General features: G+C 41.6%; 1 protein-coding gene across 2 annotated transcripts in view; it reads right to left on the bottom strand.

Moving 5' to 3' along the window:
- FUT10 (fucosyltransferase 10) overlaps window positions 1–24620 on the bottom strand; it is a 68728-nt gene that overhangs the window by 6969 nt on the left and 37139 nt on the right. For both annotated transcript variants that reach the window (XM_045588887.1, XM_045588888.1), the window contains exon 4: window positions 1512–2347. In XM_045588887.1, the coding sequence (XP_045444843.1) occupies window positions 1512–2347 (836 nt within the window). The remainder of the gene's footprint in view (window positions 1–1511; window positions 2348–24620) is intronic.

Raw genomic sequence — 24620 nt, 5'->3', positions numbered from 1 at the left:
GGCACACCACCATTAGAAAATGTTAAAAAATTTAACTCTGTGCCTATATTGACTATATATAAAGTAATTCTCTTGAATAGGAATCAAATAAACACAAAGAAAGTATTTTATAATTACTTTATTATGAAATATTAAGTAAACAAAATAGTGAAAAATTATAAAATTCTTGTCTTGTCTGCACCTACGGCACACCAGGCAACATCTAGTGTGCCGCGGAACAGCGGTTGAAAAACGCTGGTTTACAGGAATCTCTCAGTACCTGATGGGGAAGTCTGGGTGACAAGTATAGGGGAACTCACTTCAGAGATGCAATATGGCTTCACCAGCAAAGGCATCAGATGTCGAACTCTCTGTGACTGTTGGACTCTCTGCGACTATTTGACTCTGGAACCTCATGCATGGCTGACTACCCTGGAAACCATGGCCCCTGGTCCCCTGTCTGGCAGCAGCCCCGCTCCCGCTGTCACTGCCACTCCCACACTCTGATGGCACCGGTCCTGCTCTCATCCGTTGATGGTGTGGAGCGATTGGGGCATGTGCTGTCAGTGGGTGCAAGAAGGGCTGGCACTGGCAATGGGTGCAAGCAGTGGCTGCTGCCCTGTTCACCCCTCAGGAGCAGGGGAGGTGGAGAAGCTGTCAGGGGCTATCAGGGCTAGCAGCTGCCACTTGCACCCGCTGCTGGTGCAGAGCGATTGGGACTGGCGCCAGGCACCGGCTGCAAGTGTGAGTGGAGCTGGCATTGGCAGCAGGTGCAAGCACCAGGCAGGATCATGTGAGAGCAAAGAATTTTCAGTAACCACCAGAGGCTCGCCCCAGTGACAGCAACCAGCGCCCCACCTTGGTCTGATGCCCCGGCTCACCTGCTCCACCATCCCACTGTGGCCAACGCCCACCATGTTCCATGCCTACCCCCTGTTGGTCAGTGCACATCATAGTGATTGGTTGTTCGGTTGTTCTGCTCTTCAGCCTATTTGCATATTAGTCTTTTATTATATAGGATAATTTAAGAAAAATAATCTTTTAAAGATTATTCTCATAATATCTTGAATATTCTCTATACATGGAAAAACATGAGGAGAAAGAACAGGAATAAAAGAAAGAGAAAGGTTAATTGATTGTCTATGTGAACTGACATGAGTATAAGGGGTCTGGCCAAAACCACAGCATTGACAGAAAGGTGAAAGATTAAAGGACAAGATTCAAAACTTTGAAGTTTTTAAAACTTTCGGCCTCTTTCCTCCTTCTGCAGCCTCCCGTCTCACTGCCCAGCACCTGCAGCATCGTGTTCTCCAGAAGAAACAATAAAGAGACTCTAAGGCCTTCAGGAAGAAAGACATGACAGTGAACTTCATGGAAGTCCTCAAAGGACAGTAATAGTCAAGCTGCCTTCAGAGCCTGGCCTCTCTGACGGGAATGAGGAGCGGTAATGAGGCAGCTGCCACAGAAGGACACCGAATGGCAAACACCAAACCTTGAGAACTTGGCCTTCTGCCAAACTTTGAGTTGCTTACCTTTTCCTGAAGCCTAATATTATCCCACACCTTGCTGCACACCATGCATTCAAATGCATCAATGTAGTTGTCTTGATTGATGTCTTGCACTCCCCATGTCCGTTCCCTGAGAGCTGTGAGGAGCCACTGGTTGGAGATCTCACCCTTCAGCTTCCATTCTATATAAGCCTCGTACAGTCTGTCATCAGAGTCCAGCTGCTCGATGTAAGCTGCCAGTTCTCTAGGGTGAGAAAATTCCGATACGAGAATAGCACTTCTATTACTTGGAAGCCAGTCAGTGACGCTGGGGGATCCATAATACACAGGGACTACCCCCAGCTTCAGAGGTCTCCAGAGCTTCTCAGTGACGTAGTCGTCACAAATCGCATTCTCAAAAGCAAGGATGAACTTGTACTGTGCGATGATCCTATAGAAGCCATCGGCATCCATGGAGGCTGGATTGTTCAGCTGGTGAGGGAGATCTTTGTTGTGTAAACACTCACCATAGGAATCGACCTCAATGTAAGTCATCAGCTCTTGAACGTAGCTGTCCCTGTCCGATGGCGGGTCGCAGTCAGACTGCACGTACACCAGCGGAGCGAGTCTTTTCCGAAGGTTGTTTTTAGACTGCAAAGGGACCAGGTATCGGAGTGACTTCAGGACTCCTATGCCCTCCAGGTACTGGGTGGTGAGTGGCAGGTGGGAATGCCGACTGAATGTTGCAGTGTAGTTGAACAAAGTGATGACTGGCTTATGAAAGAGCTTGTAATTGTTTTTGGGAGACTCTTCATGAAAAAGGGCCCAGTCATGATGGGCTTTCCGGGGCAGAGGTAAGCTATCTATGCTAAAGTCAGTACCTAGGAGAAGAAAAGAAAACATGAGTATGTCCGAAAGAATCTTGGTGCTAAGGTTGAGTCCACCTGGTAAGATTAGAATACAGAAGAGTTTGAAGCAGTAAATAAAAAGCATGTTCCAATGTCTGCAAAGTGCCTGGCAGGCAGTCATACAACTGTCACCTCAGAAACTGCTTCAGGAGAGAATCACTAAAGACAGGACACTCTTTCTCAGGTAATGGAAAGGGAAATGGGAATGCTGTCTAGCCGAGATCTAAAGGGAGAACTCATTCCACTGCCTCCTGCGATTGCCTTTTCTTTCTGACGTTGCTGCCTAAGAGAGGACATAAGAAATAAAGCTATAGACAGTTCTTAAAAAAGAAAAGAGTAAGAGAAAGGAAGCCAACAAGAGAAAAGCAATCAGCTTGGCAGATTGATTAACTGAAAAAAGGTGAAATCATGCAAAAGTAGCCAGAACAAATATACAAGATAGATTTTTTAATCCAAATGATCGATTTCAACAAAGTGCAGTTAATCAATCTTGGTCAAAATGGTAGACAAGAGGCTTTTAAAGACGAAAGAGCTGATAATAGCACTATGTTACAGACCACTGCAGCATGGACATGAATTAACAAGCACATCAAGAAATAAAGAAGGCATAACAGGATTATAATTATGAGTGACTCTAGCTTCCACGGGATTAACTGGGGAACCTCTGAAACATGATCGCGTGCAGACAGAAGTGATGGATGTGGTAAGCAATTGTTTCCTGACTGTATGGGTGGAGGCCCAGTCAGGAAGAATTTCTTTCCCTGACTGAGAAAGAAGAATTAAGACAGCATCACAATATAAAATACAGAATTTCTAAAGTGTTCCTGGCATTGATAATTTTCTGGCCCCTGATTTATGTTTTTTAAGTGCAAGGAAAAGGGAGAAAAATCTATCTTCCAGCACCCACTGGGAAGAAGAGCACCAAATAAATGCTTCTAGTGAAGTAAAACATATTTTCCAGTAGAATTCATAAAAATTAATTATTTAATGCCAGTGCACAATGTCAATTAAATATATACTCCATGGTGCCAACAGTACATAAATAAGAAATCAATTAATCAAAAAAGGCTTTTAAACAATTAAGGATCAAATAAGATTATGTTGGAAGACATACACTGAACACAGAGATATTGCTAAAGAAAGTACTATCTTTTTTTTTCTTTCAATATTTATTGTTGAAAGTATTACATAGGTCCTTCTTTTTCCCCCATTAACTTCTTCCAGCCTGCTCCTGCCTCACCACCCCATTGTCTGTGTCCACTGGTTATGCATATATGCAAACAAGTTCATTGGTTGATCTCTTCCCACCTCCCCTGCCTTCCCTCTCTTCCCTCTGAGGTTCAACAGTCTGTTTATGCTTCTATGACTCTGAGTCTATTTTTGATCATCAATTTATTTGTTTCATTAGATTCCACATATGAGTGAGGTTATATAATACTTATCTTTCTTTAACTGGCTTATTTCACTTAACATAATACTCTAGGTCCATCCAAGCCATTGCAAATGGTAAGAGTTCTTTCTTTTTTTATTGTAGTGTAGTATTTCATTATGTAAATGTACCATAGTTTTTTTATCCACTCGTCTGCTGATGGACACTTAGGCTGTTTCCAAGTCTTAGCTATTGTAAATTGTGCTGCCATGAATGTAGGAGTGCTTAAGTACTACTATCTTGATAACAAGTTTTTATTCTCAATGATCAAGAATTAAAGACTAACATCTAAAAGTGGTTATATATTTATTTACTTGGCATTTGCTATATCTGACCATTAGCATAAAAAAAGAATACTCATCCACACACCTGAGACCTAATGACATACAGAGTTGGGATGGTCAGCAATGGTTAATAGAGAAACAAGAACCGAATCCGGTTTGGCTCAGTGGTTAGAGCGTTGGCCTGCGGACTGAGGGGTCCCAGGTTCAATTCCAATCAAAGGCATGTACTTTGGTTGAGGGCACATCCCTAGTGGGAGGTGTGTAGGAGGCAACTGATCAATGTTTCTCTCTCATCGATGTTTCTGGCTCTTCATCCCTTTCCCTTTCTCTCTATAAAAAAAAAAAAAATCAATAAAATATTTAAAAAAGAGAAAGGAGAAGAGGATTTTAGGCAACTTACTGTGTTGCAGTGGTTGCTGCTCAAAAAGATTCTAGGCTGGTCAAGTAACCAATGAATTGGAATCCATAAAACTAAGTTAGAACATACAGTTTCCACCAATGGCACAACATAGAAGCAAGGTCATGTGCCTAGGAGAGGAAGAACTACAGTCCAATCCATGCAAGTCAGAGTAAGGATCTAACTGTAAGATTAGAGACTGGAGGGGACTGATTAAAAAAAAAAACTGGGTCTGGAATTAATGGGGGAATCAGATACAGATGTCTTGAGGAAGTGACTCAAATACTAGTGGCTGTCTCAAACACTAGTGATGTGGCATGTGGCTGATTCTTCACCTGGCTCACCCTGGATATGCCACAGGAAAGATCCAATATGCAGAGCAGAGAAACAGAAAGATACAAAATCTGCCTCCAATGCTTCGGATAAGGAGAGGGCTTGAGTTTCATCTCTGCTTGTGTAAACCAGTGAAGTACAGGAGAAACCACATGGCTATGCTAGACCTTTTCATGGCCACTATTTGGATCCACTCATACTATGTGTAATAAGAACCAAACGTGAAATAGGCGCCAGTTATAATGAACCTTCCATTAATTTCAACTAGAAGATGAGGGCTTAAAAATTCATATTCCTTTATCCAAGATGCTATTGAAACCTTGATGTTGGAAGGATGGAGAGAAGAGCACTGAGTTGCTCCCATATGCAATCTGCAGTAGCAAAAAAAGCCTGTCAAATCTAAGCAAGAAACATTGACTTATAGTCCTGTACTAAAAACCAATACACTTCTTAAAAATAAAGGCTGAATTTCTCATTCGTCCATCTAAATTTTATTTAATTTGTAGTAGTGGCTTTATATCTTTAATAGTGAAGAAATGCCTGTTTAAGAGGAATCTAGCTTTCTAGAAACATTTCCTTCCCCCCTCCTTTTTTTTTTCTTTCTATCTTAAAAAGTACTTTCTAGCCCAGCCAGTGTTGCTCAGTGCTTGATTGATCATAGACCTGGATGTAGGAGTGCTTAAGTAGGAGGTCACAGTTTGATTCAGGTCAGAACACATGACTGGGTTACAGGCTCAATTCCTGTAAGAGCCATGCAAAAGGCAGCCAATCAATGATTCTCTCTCATCATTGATGTTTCTCTTTTTTTTTTTTAATATATTTTATTGATTTTTTACAGAGAGGAAGGGAGAGAGATAGAGAGCTAGAAATGTTGATGAGAGAGAAACATCAACCAGCTGCCTCTTGCACATCCCTCACTGGGGATGTGCCCACAACCAATGTATTGAAATACATGCCCTTACCGGAATTGAACCTGGGACCTTTCAGTCCGCGGACCGACGCTCTACCACTAAGCCAAACCGGTTTCAGCCATTGATATTTCTCTCTCTCTCCCTCTCCCTTCCTCTCTGAAATCAATAAAAATGTTTTTTTAAGTACTTCCCAGTTACTTCCCTAAGATACACAACACACAACACACATTAAAAATTAGCTCCCTAACAGATCTAGAATAGCTTTCATTTAACAAAATCAGATTCAAACTTTCTTCTCTCTGGGTTATTTTGTTTACTGAATACTGACAAATTTATTCATTCCTTTAAATAACAGCTGACAAATAGATCTTAAGCACTAAAGTGCATCGCAAAGGAAACTGTGACTTGGAATACAAATGGAATAAAATTAATGCTGGCAAATGATGCCAGATTGCTGACTACGGAGATTGAATTTGAAACAGCAGGTAAGCAGCAACCATGCTTTACGGTATATGTTTCTGTGTTCCTTTCCTTCTTTTGTGAGTCCCAGACAAACTGGTGAAAACAAAAAAGCAACGCATGTTACTAACCCCACTGGACTGACAAAGTTTCAGTCATTTATCTGGAGCTAAAAACCCCTGGTGGGACCAGAATTTTCAGACTGGCTAATGGTAAAAGAGCAGAGGTATCCCTGGTCCTGCTACAGCACTGAATCTATTGCATAACTTACCCTTGGCTCCCCAAGGACACCCACAAAAACATCACCCGACTTAAACCCAGTCCCCTTAAGAAAACAGCAAGCCTTAGTGTCCCATACAGCAAGCCAGTCAGAGAAAGACAAGTCCCATGTGACCTCACTCTTATGTGGAATCTAATGAACAAAATAAACTGATCAACAGACTAGACACAGAAACATAGAAGCATGGAACAGACGGATGACTCTCAGAGGGAAGATGGGGGTAGGTGGGAAGGTGGAGAGAGATTAACCATAGAACTTGTATGCATGTATGCACAATCCATGGGCACAGACAATAGTGTGCTGAAGGCCTGGGGCAGAGAGCGGGTGCAGGGCAGGGCGAGGGGTGAAAACAAAGCGGCATCTGTAATACTTTCAACATAAAAGATACAGTTTTTAAAAATTTGGTACCACAAAATATACTCTCCATAGAGAAAACTAAGACTTTTGAGGAAAAACAGCATAAGTCAAGGAGCTGCTTCTTACACTATCATCTAGCATTTGCATAGTTTATTGCTATTTTCAAAGCCATTTCACATGAATTTTCTCAACTTTCCCTCACAATCCCATTAGGCCATTTATGTTCTCTAGAGGGTTAACTAAAAATGTGCAAGACTGGTGGTGGTACCTGGGAAAGGATCCTGTTATCTCAGGCTAAATTTTAACCAAGGGCACTAGAGGCTCCTGCCATGCTTGCCCCGGAGGACATATCCAAGCTGTAATCAGTTCAGAGGCTATGGCAGGCCACGCATAATACTTTCATACTAACTTCTAGACCCGTGTTCTTCTCTCTTTCCCATTATCTCCCTTCAAGAGTCCTTTTACCTGCCCCTTCATCAATTCTATGTCACAGAGCCCTCTCTCAATTACCCATGGTATAGCTCTCTATCAATTATACATGTGCAGTTAGGCACCTGTCCGTTCTACCCCTGGGCCTGGGGATTTCTCAGGCCCCTTCCTGAGCCTGTGCTGCAGGCCAGTCAATAACTTTGCAGCCCCAACCTAACAGTGCAGGGCCTGAGGCAAGAGTATAAAGAAAGTCTCACCTACCATATGTCTGAACATTTAAAAGCTATAAATCAATTTAACAAGTTGTTAGATGCTTTGTCTTTCTACTTTAACATATAAACATTACAATTTTATTTCAGTGTGTAAAGCCATGGTTCATACCATATAGAGACAACATATATTCAAAACTAATATCCTTGCCTGCCACAATCCGTAATTTTCTTTGGGGCTTGGCATGGGGAGAAAAGAGAAGGGAGAGGATTCTCTTTCACTTGCTGACTCATCCTCCCTCAATCCCTCAAACCTCTCCTTCCAATCACGCAGGTCGGCCACAGGTGAAATACCCATTTTCTCTTCCTCTAGGGGTGAGGGGATAAGGGTGGAAGTTGAGCTCAGCTCTACACTGAAGCCTCTCTCCTCTATTACAGTAGTTCAAATAAAATCTGCCTTGCCATTTTTAACAAGTGCAGTCACCCCTGGACAACCTTCAAGCCCCTTTGCTCTTGGGAGGATAAACCAGGAAGTGGCCAGTGCAGGCTCAGCAGTGGGCTCCAATTCGGCCTTTGGGGCAGGGAATGCGGGGATCCTGGTACTTGGATTGTGGTGTTTAAGATGAGGAGGGCCTGTGACCATGGCCCATTGACTCTTAGCAGCTGGAGGAAGGCCAAGGTAGACAGACCCCTCTGGGCCAGGTCTAAGGGTTCCATTGTTCAAATGTTGCCACTCATCCTACTCAAGCGTGGCTACTTGGTCTCTGGAATTCATGTTCTACATTAAACGGGCCTGATATACCTTTTGTGATTCCTTAAACCAAGGACACAAATTCAGATTTTTTTATTTTTTTTTTTGTACGTTGTGTTCTGTATTGCACAAGGTTGAGACCTTGTGAATATCGTTTCTCAAGATCCCTCGCCATTAGGTCCCACCAGCAGGAGCACTGTTGGGAGACTGGAAGGTGGAGAGGAAGAAGGAGCATCATCCTAAAGCCTCTCATGTAGTGGAGAGAGCCCAGCTGGAGGCTGTGAGCACAGCTGGGGTGGAGACCCAGGTCATGTGAACAGTGGTGACAGCCACAGGAGCAATGGCAGTGGCCTGGGAGTGCTGGCTCATGGGTTTCTGTTCACCTCCGTCGGTGGAGCCCTGGAGACCAGCCATTCTGCACTTTGGATAATTTCCCCCTGAAACGTTTCCTTTTTATTCATTTTGCATAACATTCCACCTCCTCCTTCTGCTCCAACTAGCCCTTGAACCCCTTTGGAATCAATCCCCGTAATGAATCCCCACTGTTTGAAATACCTACCATAATGTGTTTTCCTGTGAAACTTGTTAATAGAGAAGTCCATTTTAAAAGCTTAGGACTTACGCCGAAACCGGTTTGGTTCAGTAGATAGAGCGTCAGCATGCGGACTGAAAGGTCCCAGGTTCGATTCCAATGAAGGGCATGTATCTTGGTTGCAGGCACATCTCCAGTAGGGGGTGTGCAAGAGGCAGCTGATCAATGATTCTCTCACATCGATGTTTCTAACTCTCTATCCCTCTCTCTTCCTCTCTGTAAAAAAAATCAATAAAATATATATTTTTTAAAAAAGCTTGGGACTTCCATCTGATTGCAACTTATTATTGCAAATTGTGTTGCAAGTTTTCTCTTGCTTCTTGACTTTTCTAAAAATATTATTTCTTCACAATTCTTCCCCATTGTCACCACCATCCCAGGTTCCTATTTGCACCTCAGAGAATCACCAGAAAGATTTATTTCTCTCTTAGTCCATCTGGTGAGTATGTGGAAGCGGAAAAAAACTCAAGTCTCCCAATTAAGAAGGGAAAATATAAAATCACAAAATGAGACTCCCTGCAAGAAAGGAACCATCAAATTACTGGAAACCAATAGCACATTCCTCATTCAGGTACTATGTTATAAATTCCTTCTCTGAACTGCTAATTAATATATACAGAATACTGATGACCCAGGTAGCTACAAAGAATGATGAGGTGGAGGTGAAATCTTTCTTAAAACTGTATTTGACCTCATTCTAAGTTTTATCACAAATTACAAATCCTCTCCACTGTGCTTGACATTTAATGTAAAAAAGAGATAAAGACTTCCTAAATTCCTGTTGCTAAACTATTTTACTACAGAGCCTTTTACCCATTGGAAATGAAAACCTCAAAGGCTGATGATGTTAAAGCTTATGAAACAATGGGCAAAACACAGTTGTAGGGGAGAGCAATAGTTCATAAATCACATCTATGGTTAATCACCCTGGCCGTTGCTAAACTCATGGTGACCTCAGTGAGTTTGTTTTAATTTCCTGTCTTGGATTAAATCATTTGTTTCATAAAGCTCAAATAACTTCCAGTGTTCAAGATAACCATTACAATGGCTACCTCCCTGCTATAAGCTTAACAACATATAGTATTCTGACAGTGTCTAAATCTCAACACAAAGGGAAATTCAATTGCTTCCACAGTAATAATTGGAAAAAGTGAGAATTCAGTGCTGTGAACTCCAAGAAGAAAGCAGAACAGGAGTGACAGTTTGCAATGCAACCCAACGCACTCACTCCCCCAGAGAGATGGGAGCTGATGTCACTGAGGGCTTGCTAGCAAAGTCGCTTCAGGGTCCTCATGGTTCTGCTGAACTCTGACATTTACAGCAAAGCTCCCAAACCCTGGATTAGGCTTGTGGTCTCTCTCCAGGATGTAAAAAAACTGACTCCTAGATATTAAAAGCCCGGTTAGGGTGTTTCTGCATCTCACATTCTGATTGTCTCTCTTGCAGCCAACACACCTGAAAACAGAAGATGCCGCCACCCACTCCAAGAAGCACAGCCAACAGTGAAAAGCAAGTTGTTTTTTTGTCCTACTACTTTGTAAGTATTAAGCTAGGAGCTCTGGGACTTTGAAGATGAACAAAATGAGCCCCAGGGATTTTATGATTACGAATGTACATGTTAAAGCATTAGCTGAAATTCGAAATAGAAAAACACAAACACAATTAGCCCTGGCAGGAGAAAAAATGGAATCATTATTTCTCACTGGTCTAAGCATTTGGGGCTGAATTTCTGATAAGTACATAAAGAAACCAAGCAGTTAAAGACAATAAATATGACCCAGTTATTAACTCAGAGAAAACAAGAAAAGTAATCAGTGTACTATCTGGTTCACCTATGAATATCATTTGCTTAGTCATAATAATGTAGAGTAAATATTGATCTATCAAATGTGGTAATACAAGTGAAAGGTGAGGAAACAAGAGGGTGCAGGTCAGGGTAAGAGAGTGAATGCTCATCTTCCAAGATTGAGTCAACAGATAATGCCTACCCCTGAAAAGTCACGAAATAGTAATATCTCCATGTTACTTAGAGATCTGGTGCTCACTACCAAAAAGGTCAGATAAAAGTCCTGCTAGTGGTAACCTCAGGAGATCACTATTTGCTATGTAAACTTATAGTACATGTAGCTTTGATAGAAGTGAAAATAAAGTGAGCAAAAATTACATAGGAAAAGTGTCACCATGCACACAGAAACCCAACTCCTTCCACTCTGTTAACAGTTTCTTGTATTTTATGCATTTTTTTTAAAGGAAGGAAGGGAAGAAGGAAGGAAGGAAAAGGAAGGAAATCACACGTAAATTAAATCTAGAAAAAAATAAACTATAAGATGTACTATTTTTGTACCATTATTTTTTATGTCACTAAGAAAAGTATTTCTGACTAAACTATGATATAATGCTTTCTTATACTTAGAATTTTTATGTATACTTATTGAAAATGCTTTTTTAGATTTGCTTATAGATTTTTATCATGTATTACTCTTGTGAATGCTTAGAAAAAATATAACTTAAATTGTTGAAGTACCTAAAATGTATTCACATTGAGAGTCCAAACTCTGAATCACTTTTGAATCTCTGAGATCAGGGCTTTTTAATCAATAGTTTCCCCTGTGTCCTTAAGACAGCATTGCTTAACAGAATGCTCCATCATTGTCTCTGAGATGTTCTTCCTGGCCACTCATACCCATCCTCAAGCTTTGATGCCTGTGCTTTCTTGGCATTACCAAGGGTCAACGTTTCCAGATGCCAACCTGACTCATATTTTTTTTCCTCTGAAGATCCTTGAATGGCTTGCTGATGGCAGCATCAAAGGCTGATGGCATCCCATTGTGCCAGAGGGAAGGACAACCCAGTCCCCACCCACACAGGCAATGGCACCAGCACCACTGCTGCTGCCCGGCTGGCAGCGATTGCAGGGAGGCTGTCCACTGCCAACACTTGCTGATTCCGAGATGTGAGCATTTGAAAAAGAAAAATACTTTTTCGAGTCCAGGAGATTTGCTTCACATAAATGAAAACACACTACACATCTTATTGTCAACCTGGCATTGTCTATGAAAAGGCATGTCCATGGAGAGATGTGCCCTATTCCTTCTTGGGATCACATGCTGTGATCCCATTGAGTGCATGCAGTCACTTCACTATTCTCCTGATTTTTCCACTTCATGGGACAAATCTAAACTCTAAAAGTGGGTCAAGAAACAGCATTAATTCTAAGGCACTTAATACGGCTGTCTTTAGCAACAAACTAAAACTTCAGCGCACACTCTCCAGGCATCTTAGGCTCTTGGCTGAAGGGACATTTTACAGAAGTTAATCCTGAGTCCAGCAGTCAATTTCCAAGCTAATTATATCCTCTGAAGGATAAAGACAACACATGAGTGCTTCTGCCAGAATGAGTGTATCCACCAGGTAGGTATGGAACTGCCAAATCATTACTTACATTCTACTTAGTCTCTGGGCCACATTTGACCTTAGTTGGAAGCTATGACCTGAAAAAATAAACTCTTATTCTCAAAACCTCCTGTGTCCCGCTCCATTTAATCATCTTAGAGTCTCTCTGCCCAAGAGAGAAACAGTGAAGAATCCAGCCCCGACCTCCACAGTCAGCCATGTCTAGGAGACTCCAGTTTAATTTTCTAATGTTCATATGTCTCATCACAGAAACAAAAAAACAACAAATTTGATCAAGGATTTAGGTCCACCTTACAAATCCTTAGTCATACAATATATAAATTGTATTTTACAGGCCTCGGTGTGATGTTATAAAAAAAATATGAGATCCAGCTCTCCTCTGGCAGTCAAAAAGAGTGAGTCAGTAAACACATAAAGCAAAGGACATAAACAATTTCCACTAATTTTATTTTATTTAAATATTTCATCAAATTTCTAGTATAATGCATGTTCAACATCAAAAAATCCTATTGCACTAAAAATATAAAAGAGGGAGGAGAGGGAAGAGGGCAGAAGGAAAGTAAGGATCATCCATGTTCCCAAAGAAATGCTAACATCAGGTGTTCATCAGTGTGTCAGTATGTCAGTATGGGAGGGTGAGTATGTAAGATTCAAATAAGTTACTGTAACCTTTCAGTACAGTCACTACTGATGTCTTTTTTGTTGTTGTTATTATTATTATTATTGGTTTGTAATAGCTTTTTTTCATTTTTTTATTAAGGTATTATATGTGTACATATATTACCAATCCCTCCCCATACATTCCCTCCCTCCCCAGAGTTGTGTGTATATTGATTATGCTTTTATGCATGCATACAAGTCCTTCGGTTGATCTCTTATCACCCCCATATCCTCCTACCCTCCCCACTGTAATTGACAATCTGTTTGTTGCTTTACTCTCTCTGTATCTATCCTTTCGTTCATCAGTTTATAATGTTCCTTATTATCCATAAATGAGTGAGATCATGTGTTTTTCTTTCATTGACTGGCTTATTTCACTCAGCATAATGTTCTCATTACTGATGTCTTAAGAAAGAATTTATAGTGGTATCAGTTTATGTTATATTGTTCATACTCAAAGACAGATGACATTTGTCCCAAAACACCTCAGCCAATAGAAACTATGGGTTAAAGAAAGAACAGAATGAACCCCAAAATTGGAAATGAACATTCCCTCAGACCCTCCTGTCTTGTCTAGGGAGGCCTAGCAGGCAAGGCGCATTTGAGGCTCAGTTTATTCCCATTCCCCAAAGCTGCAGCAGGTGCACAGGGACAAAGCACTAGACAGTGAGAAAGTGAGGGTGCTCAGACAGGGGTATCACCGCCCCAAGTTTGGGGATTGTTGGATATGCTCAGCTAGGGGAGATCACAGAGATTTCAGCTGCCACAGCCCTCAGAGGAGCATGTGGAGAGCTGGCGGCGTAGAAGGATGTCGTCAGTGACTGTTGAGCTGCTGAACAAAACAGGTCTGCCTACCCCAGACTTCTGGCTGATCCAGTAAACAAATGCCTGGGTTGCTAAGCCACTTTGGGTCAGGTTTTTCATACCTGCAGCCTAATGCACTTGAGTGGCGATGGGATTCGTCTGTGGCCTAATGTCTGAGAAGTCGGCGTGTGGCTGCTTTGAAAAGCAGTGCTGTCGATGAGACCTTTCCTGCTCTTTTTTTCTAAAACAGGTTAAATTGCTATTGACTTCGGATCTTCAAGAGGTGAACACTTTTGCAGGAAAAGCTTTAAAAGCTGCCCAGCTTCTCATTTTGGTTGTTCCCTAATCAGTTATAGCTTTTTGTATTAGTCTGAACTACAGCATTTATCATAATTGCAATTATATGCAGACTGGCTCCTGGCCCCATCCCACCCCCAGGCCCCTGCCCAGGCAGGCAACCCTTCCAGGACCCATGACTTGTTCATCTTGGCCTGTAGAGCCTAACACAGAGCCTGGAATGTAGTAAGTACTCAAATACATTGGGAGAATAAACAAATACATTTTTAGATTTTATTTTTCAAAAGTCAAGCCTTAGTTTATTTTGCCAATAAGAGGTAGAGAGCAAGGAGTAAAAGAGCAGAAATGGGATTTTAACACCAACTATCTGTCGAGGGGAAAGAGCTCAAATGTGGAATCACTGGGCATTCTAAAAAAGAGTCTTAAAATTGAGACAACGTACTGAAAGCCATTTACACAAGATCTGCAAATTATATCAGTCCCATCAAAAGCAAACAGGAATTTCAGTTCACATCCCTATCTGTTTGATTTCATAACTCACACCTCCACCCAATGAGGTTAGTAGGTTTCTATAAACATAATATTGCAATTTTCTCATCAATGCAATGTGAAATGCATTGATGAGAAAATTGCTACTTTATCTTAGGAACTTTCTCCAGCCTCATTTACTCCAGCAAGTACAGTAGTTTTATTTTAATTATTTAGGATAACACTTCATGGTAGGCTAGTAAGTAATACTACCACCTTAAGAAAAAATAATGAAATCTTAGCAACACTGTGGCATTTATTAACCCAGTTAATTCTTTGCAGAGAAATTTGTGACAGAGTCAATGATCTGGAAAAGAATTAGTGAGTTATAAAAATAAAAAATGGGATATTAAGAAAATGCTAAAAAATTGGACTCTAAACCTGAGCTTTGGCATGGGAGATTTTTAGGTGTCGGTCATTTCTTGACTATTCCATGCTGATCACATTTTCATTAGTGTTTATTATAGAGAAACATCTTAGCAGTCAGTCATGCTAATTCTGAGCTCCTGTGAAGCCCATGAAATTACAACTAGCAAATAAATCCATAAGCCAAGTGTCTTAAATTTTTCCGAGAAGTTTTATACAAATCAAATATATAAGTAAACATTAAAAAAGATTTACTAAAAGCAGAAAAAATGACGAATTTGCTGTCTGAGCTTGCAAAATTTAATTATCCATTTTTATTGTTTCAAATTTTTTCACATGTTAATAAGAATTCAAACTTTGAGAGGGACTTAGTACAGCCTTTTCTAGGACAATTTGGCAGTATGTACCAAAATTTTACTTTAATATATCCATTGACACAGCAACACCATCCTCAGACATGTAGCAAAATAATAGCTCATCTGAACAGAGACATACAAGTATCTTCATAACAGCAAAAACATACAAGCAAACAAAAGCAGCACTAATCTAAATAATCACTGACAGAGGAGTGATACCTCCAAATTACTGAATCAGCATAGCTTTTAAAATAATGAAATAAATTTATATAGTCTAACCTTTGAAAAAGTCTTTAAATCATATTTTTAAATGAAAAAAATATAACATATCTATTGCATTATTCAATTTAAGAAAAAAAATGTACAAAACTATAGGCTAAATTCAAGTATACATAAAAATTCTAGAATAATAGCCATTCATTTGACTGGGACAGGGACTGAGAAAGAAAAAATAAAAGTTCATTTTTTTATGATTGCTAGACTTCTTTATTGTTTAAATTTTCCTTGGTGGTATAGTCATACATTATTTACATAATTTTAAAAAAGCAAGCCCTAACCAATTTGGCTCAGTGGATAGAGAGCCGACATGTGGACTCAAGGGTACCAGGTTCGATTCCAGTCAAGGGCATGTACCTTGGTTGTGGGCATATCCCCAGTACCAGCTGTGCAGGAGGCAGCTGGTTGATTTTCTCTCTCATTGATGTTTCTATCAACTCTCTATCCCTCTCCCTTCCTCTTTGTAAAAAATCAATAAAATATTTTTTAATTAAAAATTAAGCCCTGCTGACAACCGATGAGCCAGGAGGTCACTGATGGATTTCAGGTGGATCCCCACTAGGGGCATGCAGGAGGCATCCTATCAATGATTCTCTCTCATCATTGATGTTTCTCTTTCTCCTCCCTTCCTCTCTGAAATCAATAAAAATATTTTTTAATTAAAGAAATAAAGAAAACACTTCTCTGAAAAGAAGCATTAAAAATCTCACAAACTTCGTGTAGTATGTAAAGGCTCACAGATATACTCCAAACCGCAGTATCATCCCTACTGCTACTTAGGAAATGCTACCCTTGGAGTCATGCATGTTTACAAATATCATAGTTCAGAATTTATGTGGAAAATTAAATGACACCATTAATTTCTAGGGATTTCATATGCCCCAAAAGAAACCTGGCAGGTTAGAGATTATATGAGCATTAACAGGTGAACGTGTTCTGTGAACACCCAGGTAATGAATTATTTCAGATAAATATGAGAGATCAGCACACATTCCATGAGAAGACATGTTAGAATAAGACCTTGTAATTCCATCAAAAAAACTGGTTGGATTTTTAAAATTAAACACATCAAAGTAATCAAGCTGGAGCCCATCAAACCAAACACCTTGGAATAATAATAATTATTAATTTGTTAATCTTGGTGCTTTCAAATATGTACTTCATGATCTTGATTACATTTCAAAGAACTAAATGTTGCCAATGCCCGAGCTCTTAAAATAGTATTCTGCAAAGCAGAAAAGTAATAAAACATAATATGTCCTTAATAAAATCGGAAACCAAACTATACAAAACGTTAAAAAAAAAAAAAAAAAAAAAACTCAGCTGAAATCAGGTAAGTGGGGCATGCAAGCCCAGTTGGAGACGCTTCCAGAAGGCTTCTCCAGAAGTGGGTCTCTTGTTGCTGAGAGCCTCAAGGTGAGGAAGCATGAGTGCCCATTTTTCTTGCCCACCCTCTATTGTTTAAAGCTCACACCTCTAGTGCCCTAATGTTCTTTATGGTACCTACTAGAGGGGGCTAGGGTGACCAACTGGTCCCAGTTTGCCTGGGACTTGCCCGCTTTAACCCAAATAAAGAACTCGTATGTCCAAAACCGGTTTGGCTCAGTGGATAGAGCATCAGCCTGTGGACTGAAAGGTCCCAGGTTCAATTCTGGTCAAGGGCATGTACCTTAGTTGTGGGCACATCCCCAGTAGGTGCAAGAGGCAGCTGATTGATGATTCTCTCTCATCAAAGTTTCTGACTCTCTATCCCTCTCTCTTCCTCTCTGTAAAAAATCAATAAAATATATTTTTTTAAAAAGAAGAACTCGTATGCATATATGCATAGCCCGTGGACACAGTCAATGGGGTGGCAAAGGCTGGGGCAGGGAGTGGGGGTGGGCTAGAAGGAGTCGATGTGGGGGAAAGGGGATATATGTAATACTTTCAACAATAAAGATTTTTTAAAATAATAAATTTAAAAAATGTAACTCTGTATCTGAGGAGCTCCCTCAGTCCTGGGCAACTCTAACAGTCAGTCCCTTCCCAGACCACATTCCCATCAAAGAAAAATAATGCCCAGGTCCTCAACAGCCTCAGTATGGGCAGAAGAGGCATGAATTATGTGAAGTCTTATTCTTGGTCATATACGTCCACACTATGGACTAAAAATCAGAGTTTTATCCCTTCTTGATCAGAAAATAAAGGAGTCTCAAAAACATACTGTGCAACAGAGCCAGGCACACACACAAAAATGAGTACATAGTATGTAATTCAATTTATATGAAGTCTCTAAACTAGCAAGACTAACCTAAAGGGATAGGAATCAAAGCAGAGGTTTCCTGGGGCAAAGGTGGGAGGGGGTGGGGCAGAGGGTGGAAGTTAGGGGAGACTGACTGGCTTTACAGAGGAGCACAAGGAGTGGGCAAACGCTCTATATCTTGATTGGTAAGTTGTCACCAACTGCTGATGTACAATGTGTGCATTTGGTACATGTAAACTTTACCTTTCAAACGTTTGTTTTTAAAAAAGAGAGAGGGGGGAAAAAAAAAAAAAGAGGTCTTCTACTACCCTAAAAACTCAGGACAAATTTCAACATTGTCTCTTGGGGATGCTGTTGGAGGGATTCGTGAGGCCTGGGGCCGATCAGAGGGTGATGGGCACTTCCAACTCTACACTTACAGGACTCGAAGGGAGCAGCGCGTTACCCCTTCCCTGTATCCAATAAATTCAAGATCCATTCAGAATTTATATAGTCCTTCATCACAGGAAGCTGCACAGATTCTGTCTTTGTAAATACAGAAAGAAAGGCATAGCTAGTGCTCCCCCACTTTACATTATTCTGTTGTTGTTAGAACTATGAATTCTTCAAGACGAGAAGACCAGAGGCACCATAGAAAGGAAGGTGGTATAGGTTTCAGGGTCTCTAAATAATGCATACAGCAGCCCAACATAAGCAGCTCCCAGCACAGAGATAATCCCAGCTGTGGGAACCTAATCTAGCGAAATGTGTGAGGGGGCTTTGGTTCAGGAGGAGGTGCCCCTTCTGACCTTGATGCCTTCGTTACTTACTTCGATATAAGTAACACCTGAGGGTTGGCTACACACCAGGAAATAGAGGCACAGACTTCCAGGATGGGAGATCAGAGGACCCGCACAGATGTCTTTCAATGAATCATTTATGTGACCATTTCATGAGGAAATAGTCCTTGAGTGTTAGATGTTTAGAGTGTTCTCTTGCCCTGGTCCAAGGCGACCATCACTTTTCCGTTCCCTGCTTCTTCTGTGATTCTGACGCTGCCCAGAGGACTGGTACGAACTGCAAACAGTTGGCACCTGAGGCTGGAATGGATGTAATCTGCCTTGTTGTATGAACAGCCCTGAGACAGGAGCGTAGTGCCCCCAGGAGGGAGGTGCCACCTACCAGCAGTAACTATGGGAGAAGAATGCAATCCAACCTTGAAAAGTCCTATAGGGAAGCATCCAGGAACTTGCACTGGAAGTCTCTCAAGTGAAAGCCAGAGTCTCTCATCTGATACGGATCTGGTGAGGGACAGGGCTGGCTAGCCGCTGAGTGTGTTCGTGCGTGTACATTTCCACCTGCCAAACGTCTGCTGATTCCTGTTAGCCAGCAATGTGGCTCTTTGCACTGCACCAGTAGAGCCAAACATCTTCACAGAATTACTTTCCAATTGGGAAATAGAAAGTTATTGGGTTGACTCTCCCTTCTGATGGTCTGTAATGAAGTCTAGCACAGAGCTGAGGTCCTAGCCCAGTGGAACATCAAAGCCAAGTCCATCCTCTGCAACCCGAGAGCTGAGCTGGCATGCAGGGTCCCCAATGCATCACCGTCTCCCCTGGCCGGATCCTCCAGGCAAGCCGCCTGTTCCTCATGACCACTGAACAGCCATTTCACTCAGGTTTCCTACCCTAGCATCAGGTCCCCTTTGTCTAATAATGAGCACTGGATGGCGGTTGGGTGTTATAGTCCAGGCCATTCAGATGCCAAGCCTTGAAAATGAATCCTCCCCCAGTAACTTGGAGCCAGTGCTCAGGAAAAAATAATGGCACCTCCGAGATCTTTGAGCTCGCATGAAAGGAATTAGAGGATTAGAACCGGGGAATGACGTTATGAGAAAAGCAGCACATTCACTGATCCAAGGTACATGAGAAAATTAAGACACAATAACACCGAATCAGGACACAGGAGCAAGACAGGGAAATGCTGAAATGGTTTCAATCGACAGCACAGCTGGATCGAGACCACAACAAATCAGAGTAGTGTTTTTATTTTATTTTCATCCGTTCCCTAGCAGATACACTGAGGCGCTGATGCTGGTTTCAACTTGACTACATGGCTCTACCACATAATAAAAAACTGCATGGTACCTCTAGTTAACAGGAAAAAGAACCTTCAAAATCCTCACTTTGGATTTAAAACAATATGCCAAACTGAGCGAAAGTCATCTGGAACACCATTTTAGAACCAACTCTAAATAAAGTACATGTGGGTATCACTGGGCAGCATCAGAGAGCTCAAAATTCAAACCCTTTGTACTGGCATTCACCATCTGCCATTCAGAGAAGGCCCGGACAATTCCCAGATCCTCATTCACTGTGTGGACACCAACAGTCACATCTCCTCGAGCACATCCCACAGGCAATGGTTAACAAAGGAGCAGCCATTAAAATATACTGATATAACCTGGCCAGCATGGCTCAGTGGTTGAGCGTCGGCCTATGAGCCAGGAGGTCATGGTTTGATTCCCAGTCAGGGCACATCCCCAGTGTGGGGCATGCAGGAAGCAGCTGATTAATGATCCTTTCTCATCATTGATGTTTCTATCTCTTTCTCTTCCTCTCCCTACCTCTCTGAAATCAATAAAATGTATTTGAAAAAGAAGAAAATCTTATCTTTAAAAAAATATAGATAGATAGGTAGGTAGGTAGATAGATAGATAGATAGATAGATAGATAGATAGATAGATATACATACATTTCATCATCTTTAGTCTAAAGATTTAGGGCAGTAAAATCATCAACGGTAAGAAAACGTACAACTTTTGAAATCATTATGGATTTACTTTTTTGAATAAGGCCTCAAAATGCCTTCAAACATATTATGTATAAGGCCAATGAAAACAAAAGTGAAGCTCTGGAAATGCCAAAACCGGTTTGGCTCAGTGGATAGAACGTCGGCCTGCGGACTGAAAGGTCCCAGGTTCGATTCTGGTCAAGGGCATGTACATTGGTTGCGGGCACATCCCCAGTAGGAGGTGTGCAGGAGGCAGCTGGTCGATGTTCCTAGCTCTCTATCCCTCTCCCTTCCTCTCTGTAAAAAATCAATAAAATATTTTTTAAAAAAATGAAGCTCTGGAAATAAATTGCAAGCCAGTGTGAAAACTTAAAAAGGCCTCAAAAACTGAGCTCAGCACTGACTACCCAACTGGACCTGCAGTTGGACCCGGTCAACTCGCTCTTCTAGAGCAGGGCCAGGCGAGGCAGGGCTCTGAAAGCACTGCGTCTGCCGGCATCCACGGGCCTGGCTGCAGCAGCACAGCACGGGAGCTGCCTGGCCATAATGCTGCTCCCATCTGAGTAGATCCACTGGCCTAAAGCCCATCCAGCTAACCTACTCAAATGAACATCTTCTCTCTTATCGCTAGTCAAATCTCCTAGGAGACCTGGGGTACCATGGTACTGGAGCAAAGGGTCTGTGTACAAGGGAATGGAAAAGCTCAAAACAAAACAAAAAAACATTTCGCTTCCTGGAGACATAAGACCATGATGGTTTTGTTTGTTTTATTTACTCACTTGGTTACTCATTTACATGCTTAAGTGCTGACACTCATATCCAGCAATCGCTCAGTCCTTCTCTAGTCACTCTGGAAAATGTACTAATTGCGTCAAGTAAGTCAGGAGAATGTAAGTGAGCACTGTCACAGTGATGCTGTATAAAGGCACTGGCACACTCTGCCAGAGTCCCCATCAAAATAACGCAGGTTTCAATGTTGCCCATGTGGGTTGCACCCTCTAAAATGAGCTACATAGAATAACACGACACATTTGTAAGTATCTTTCCTTAAAGGGCATAACCTCATAGACAGGGTAAATAAAGCTTGGGACTCAGTGCCTGGATCATTATGGTAAACACCAGTTCATCTCTTTCCCATCTTCAAACACCACCAAAGAAAACATAGTTTGATAAATTAAAAATCATAACGAAAAGAAAAAAGAAAAAGATAAAACATACAAGGACAAAGAAGTGGGAAAAGGCTGAGTCACAGGAGGAATGTAAATGCCTTTCTGAAAGATGTGGAGCTGGTGAACACTATGTATGACGGTGTTATGGAAGAGGAGGAAGGAACTGACTGAGCCCAGGAGGCTTGAAGCACGGGACCGGGAAGTGGCAGGGACTGTGGGAGGCAGGGCTGAGCAATAAAAACATTAGGAGTAATGAAAAATCTAATTATGAAGCCATAAAATCCCAGGTCTCCTCCCTCTTACAGGAAACCTGTGACAGATACTCTCCCAGCCAGGAAAGTGGAGGTGTGCTCTCATAGTAATTTCAAAACGAGTGTCCATACTTAGTTGCGTTGAGTACAACAGAGGGTAGGGTGGCATTCACGGCTATAAATAGGAGAATGAGAGGAAGACAGGGGAAGAAAAGCCCAGGACCTATCCCCACCAGCTCCTAGAAGGTGGACAGTCAAGGTTATGCTCTTCAACTCTTCCCTTCAGAAACTGAGCAGCTCCTGAAGAATGACCAACACTTACTATACTAACACCTAGTGATTCCCCCAAAGGGAAGAAGCAAGTCAATCCTCCTACTACAAAACCCTCATTCTATATAATAAAAGCCTAATATGCCAAGTGTCTGACCATTTGTTCAACCAGTCACTATGACAAGCACTGACCACCAGGGGGAAGATGCTCTGACCAGTAGGTTAGTTTGCTGCTGGGGTCCGGCCAATCGGGACTGGGCAAGATGGCTGAACACACCCTGGAGCCCTCCCACAATCCCTCTCCTGCCCAGTCATGCACCAGTGGGGTCCCTCGGCCTGGCCTGCAACCTTTTGCAATCTAGGACCCCTTGGGAGTTATTGGAGAGCTGGTTTTGGTCCGATCCCTGCAGGCCAGGCTGAGGGACCCCACCAGTTCATGAATCTGTGCACTGGGCCTCTAGTTTCTTATAAGCATCTCCCAAACTTTCCAATCAGCTTTTTCATGCTTGACTCTAAAATGAATACCATCAAAGATCATCAGACAACATATAATACACCTCTAACATAAATCAGAGAGAATTAAATAAACAAGTGAAACTTAAAAAATGGGAAATAATCTTAAAGCAGTATTATTTAGTTAATCAAAGAACTGTTACATTAGTCAATCCACAAAAAAAGTAAAAGAAATTAAAAGCAATATAACAAAAATTTTAATGGTAATAGAGGAGTTAGGAAATAAAATAAATCTAATAAAAGCAGAATAAAATGACAAAGTGTTAGAAAAAAGAAAAATATTTAAATTTAGAAAATTAATCTAGGAGGTTCCAGTATACACTTAATAGTAATTTCAAAATAGAGATCAGCCCTGGCTAGTGTGAGTAAGTTGGTTGAGCATCATCCAATGAAATGAAAGGTCGCCAGTTCAATCACCAGTCAGGGCACATGCCCAGGCTGCAGTCCCAGTAGAGGGATGTTTCTTTCTCATTGATGTTTCTCTCTCCCTCTTCTCCCTTTCTCTCCAAAATCAATGAAAGCATTAAAAATAAAAATAGAGATCAGAAGAGATGACATGATTAACACTACCAGATATAAAGAATAATCACCAGGGATAAAGTATGAGATACGTTGTCAGAGTTGAATGACACAATCTCCAAACTGAAAGGTTACTAAGCGTTTGTCCCAATGAAAGAAAAGGATGCACATTGAGCCACATCATGAATCATGAGTGTACAGATGTACATGTGAACAAGACCGACTCCACCTTTTGCCCCTGCTTTCTTTTTGTTAGCTTTTCATGCTGTGAACTCTGACTAACCTAACTCTTCTCAGCCAGCACACACAAGCTTAGAGTTAATGATTATCTGTGTTCTGCAAGCTTACACAATGTAACTGTAAAGATTCTTGTCAGTAGCAGCCAGAAGGGCATTTACTGTTAGCCGAGATAAGCATCAAACTGGGGTTAGTCTCAATTCTAAGCAAATTCCCACCATAAGATCACCAGGATGGAAGGTTCTGGCACATATCCACATGTTCGGTCCCTTCGCCTTGTCAGTCACTAGGGCCTTGGCCATACCATAAAATATGTAGTGAACTGTTTGGTAGCAGAGTTTATCCCCACAGCCGAGAGTTCTGAATGGCCTTCGGCTCTGATTCTATCTCTGAAAGTCACTGGCCCTACAATACATTCTGTTACATTCGATGGAGTTGCCTGCCTTGCTTTTCTGTCTCAAGCCACCTTCTCATTTCAGTGGCCACTATATCTTCGCGCTACCATCAGACAATGCATTTTTAGAGAACAGGCTATTCGTAAAGAAACAGAAAGTAAAACACTACCAGGTTTAAAGAACAGTCACCTGATATAAGATGAACCGAGTTCCAGATACCAGCACTCTTCAGTAAGTATTGATGGTTCAGTTAGTATTTATGGTTCCTTTCCTTTGCAGACAGAGCCGTATAAGCACTCACCAGAATCAGCAATCCAATCTCCCCTAATTAAGTTGGCCTGTGTGACCGGCTGGTCACCAAGTTCACTTACAAAGGAAGAGGAAGAGGAATGACATCAGGCGTCTAGCAGACAATGCAGCCATCCCTTCAGCATCCTGTGGGAAGAGGGTGCACAGCCTCACATCCCAAACCCCCCATGGACTGTCCCTAGGTGACAACTGGAGCATGGGCTGCAGGCACTCAGGGGAGTAAATCGAGACAGCGGAAAACAGGCCTGGTAAATAGGAATCCATCAGAAAGCGGGGAGGGGGACACACACACACACACACACACACACACACACACACACGGACACGGACCTATGATATCTGAAATTCCCGGTGAGAATGTTCAGCGGGATTAGCAAACAAGTCCAGTTTAAGGCTGGAGGGGGCTTCAGAAAAAAATGTTTCCTGAGAAGAAATAA

The sequence above is a fragment of the Pipistrellus kuhlii genome, unplaced genomic scaffold (genome assembly GCF_014108245.1).
Source record: "Pipistrellus kuhlii isolate mPipKuh1 unplaced genomic scaffold, mPipKuh1.p scaffold_m20_p_3, whole genome shotgun sequence".
NCBI classification, from domain to species: Eukaryota; Metazoa; Chordata; class Mammalia; order Chiroptera; family Vespertilionidae; genus Pipistrellus; species Pipistrellus kuhlii.
This window is presented reverse-complemented; position numbering and strand designations above follow the sequence as displayed.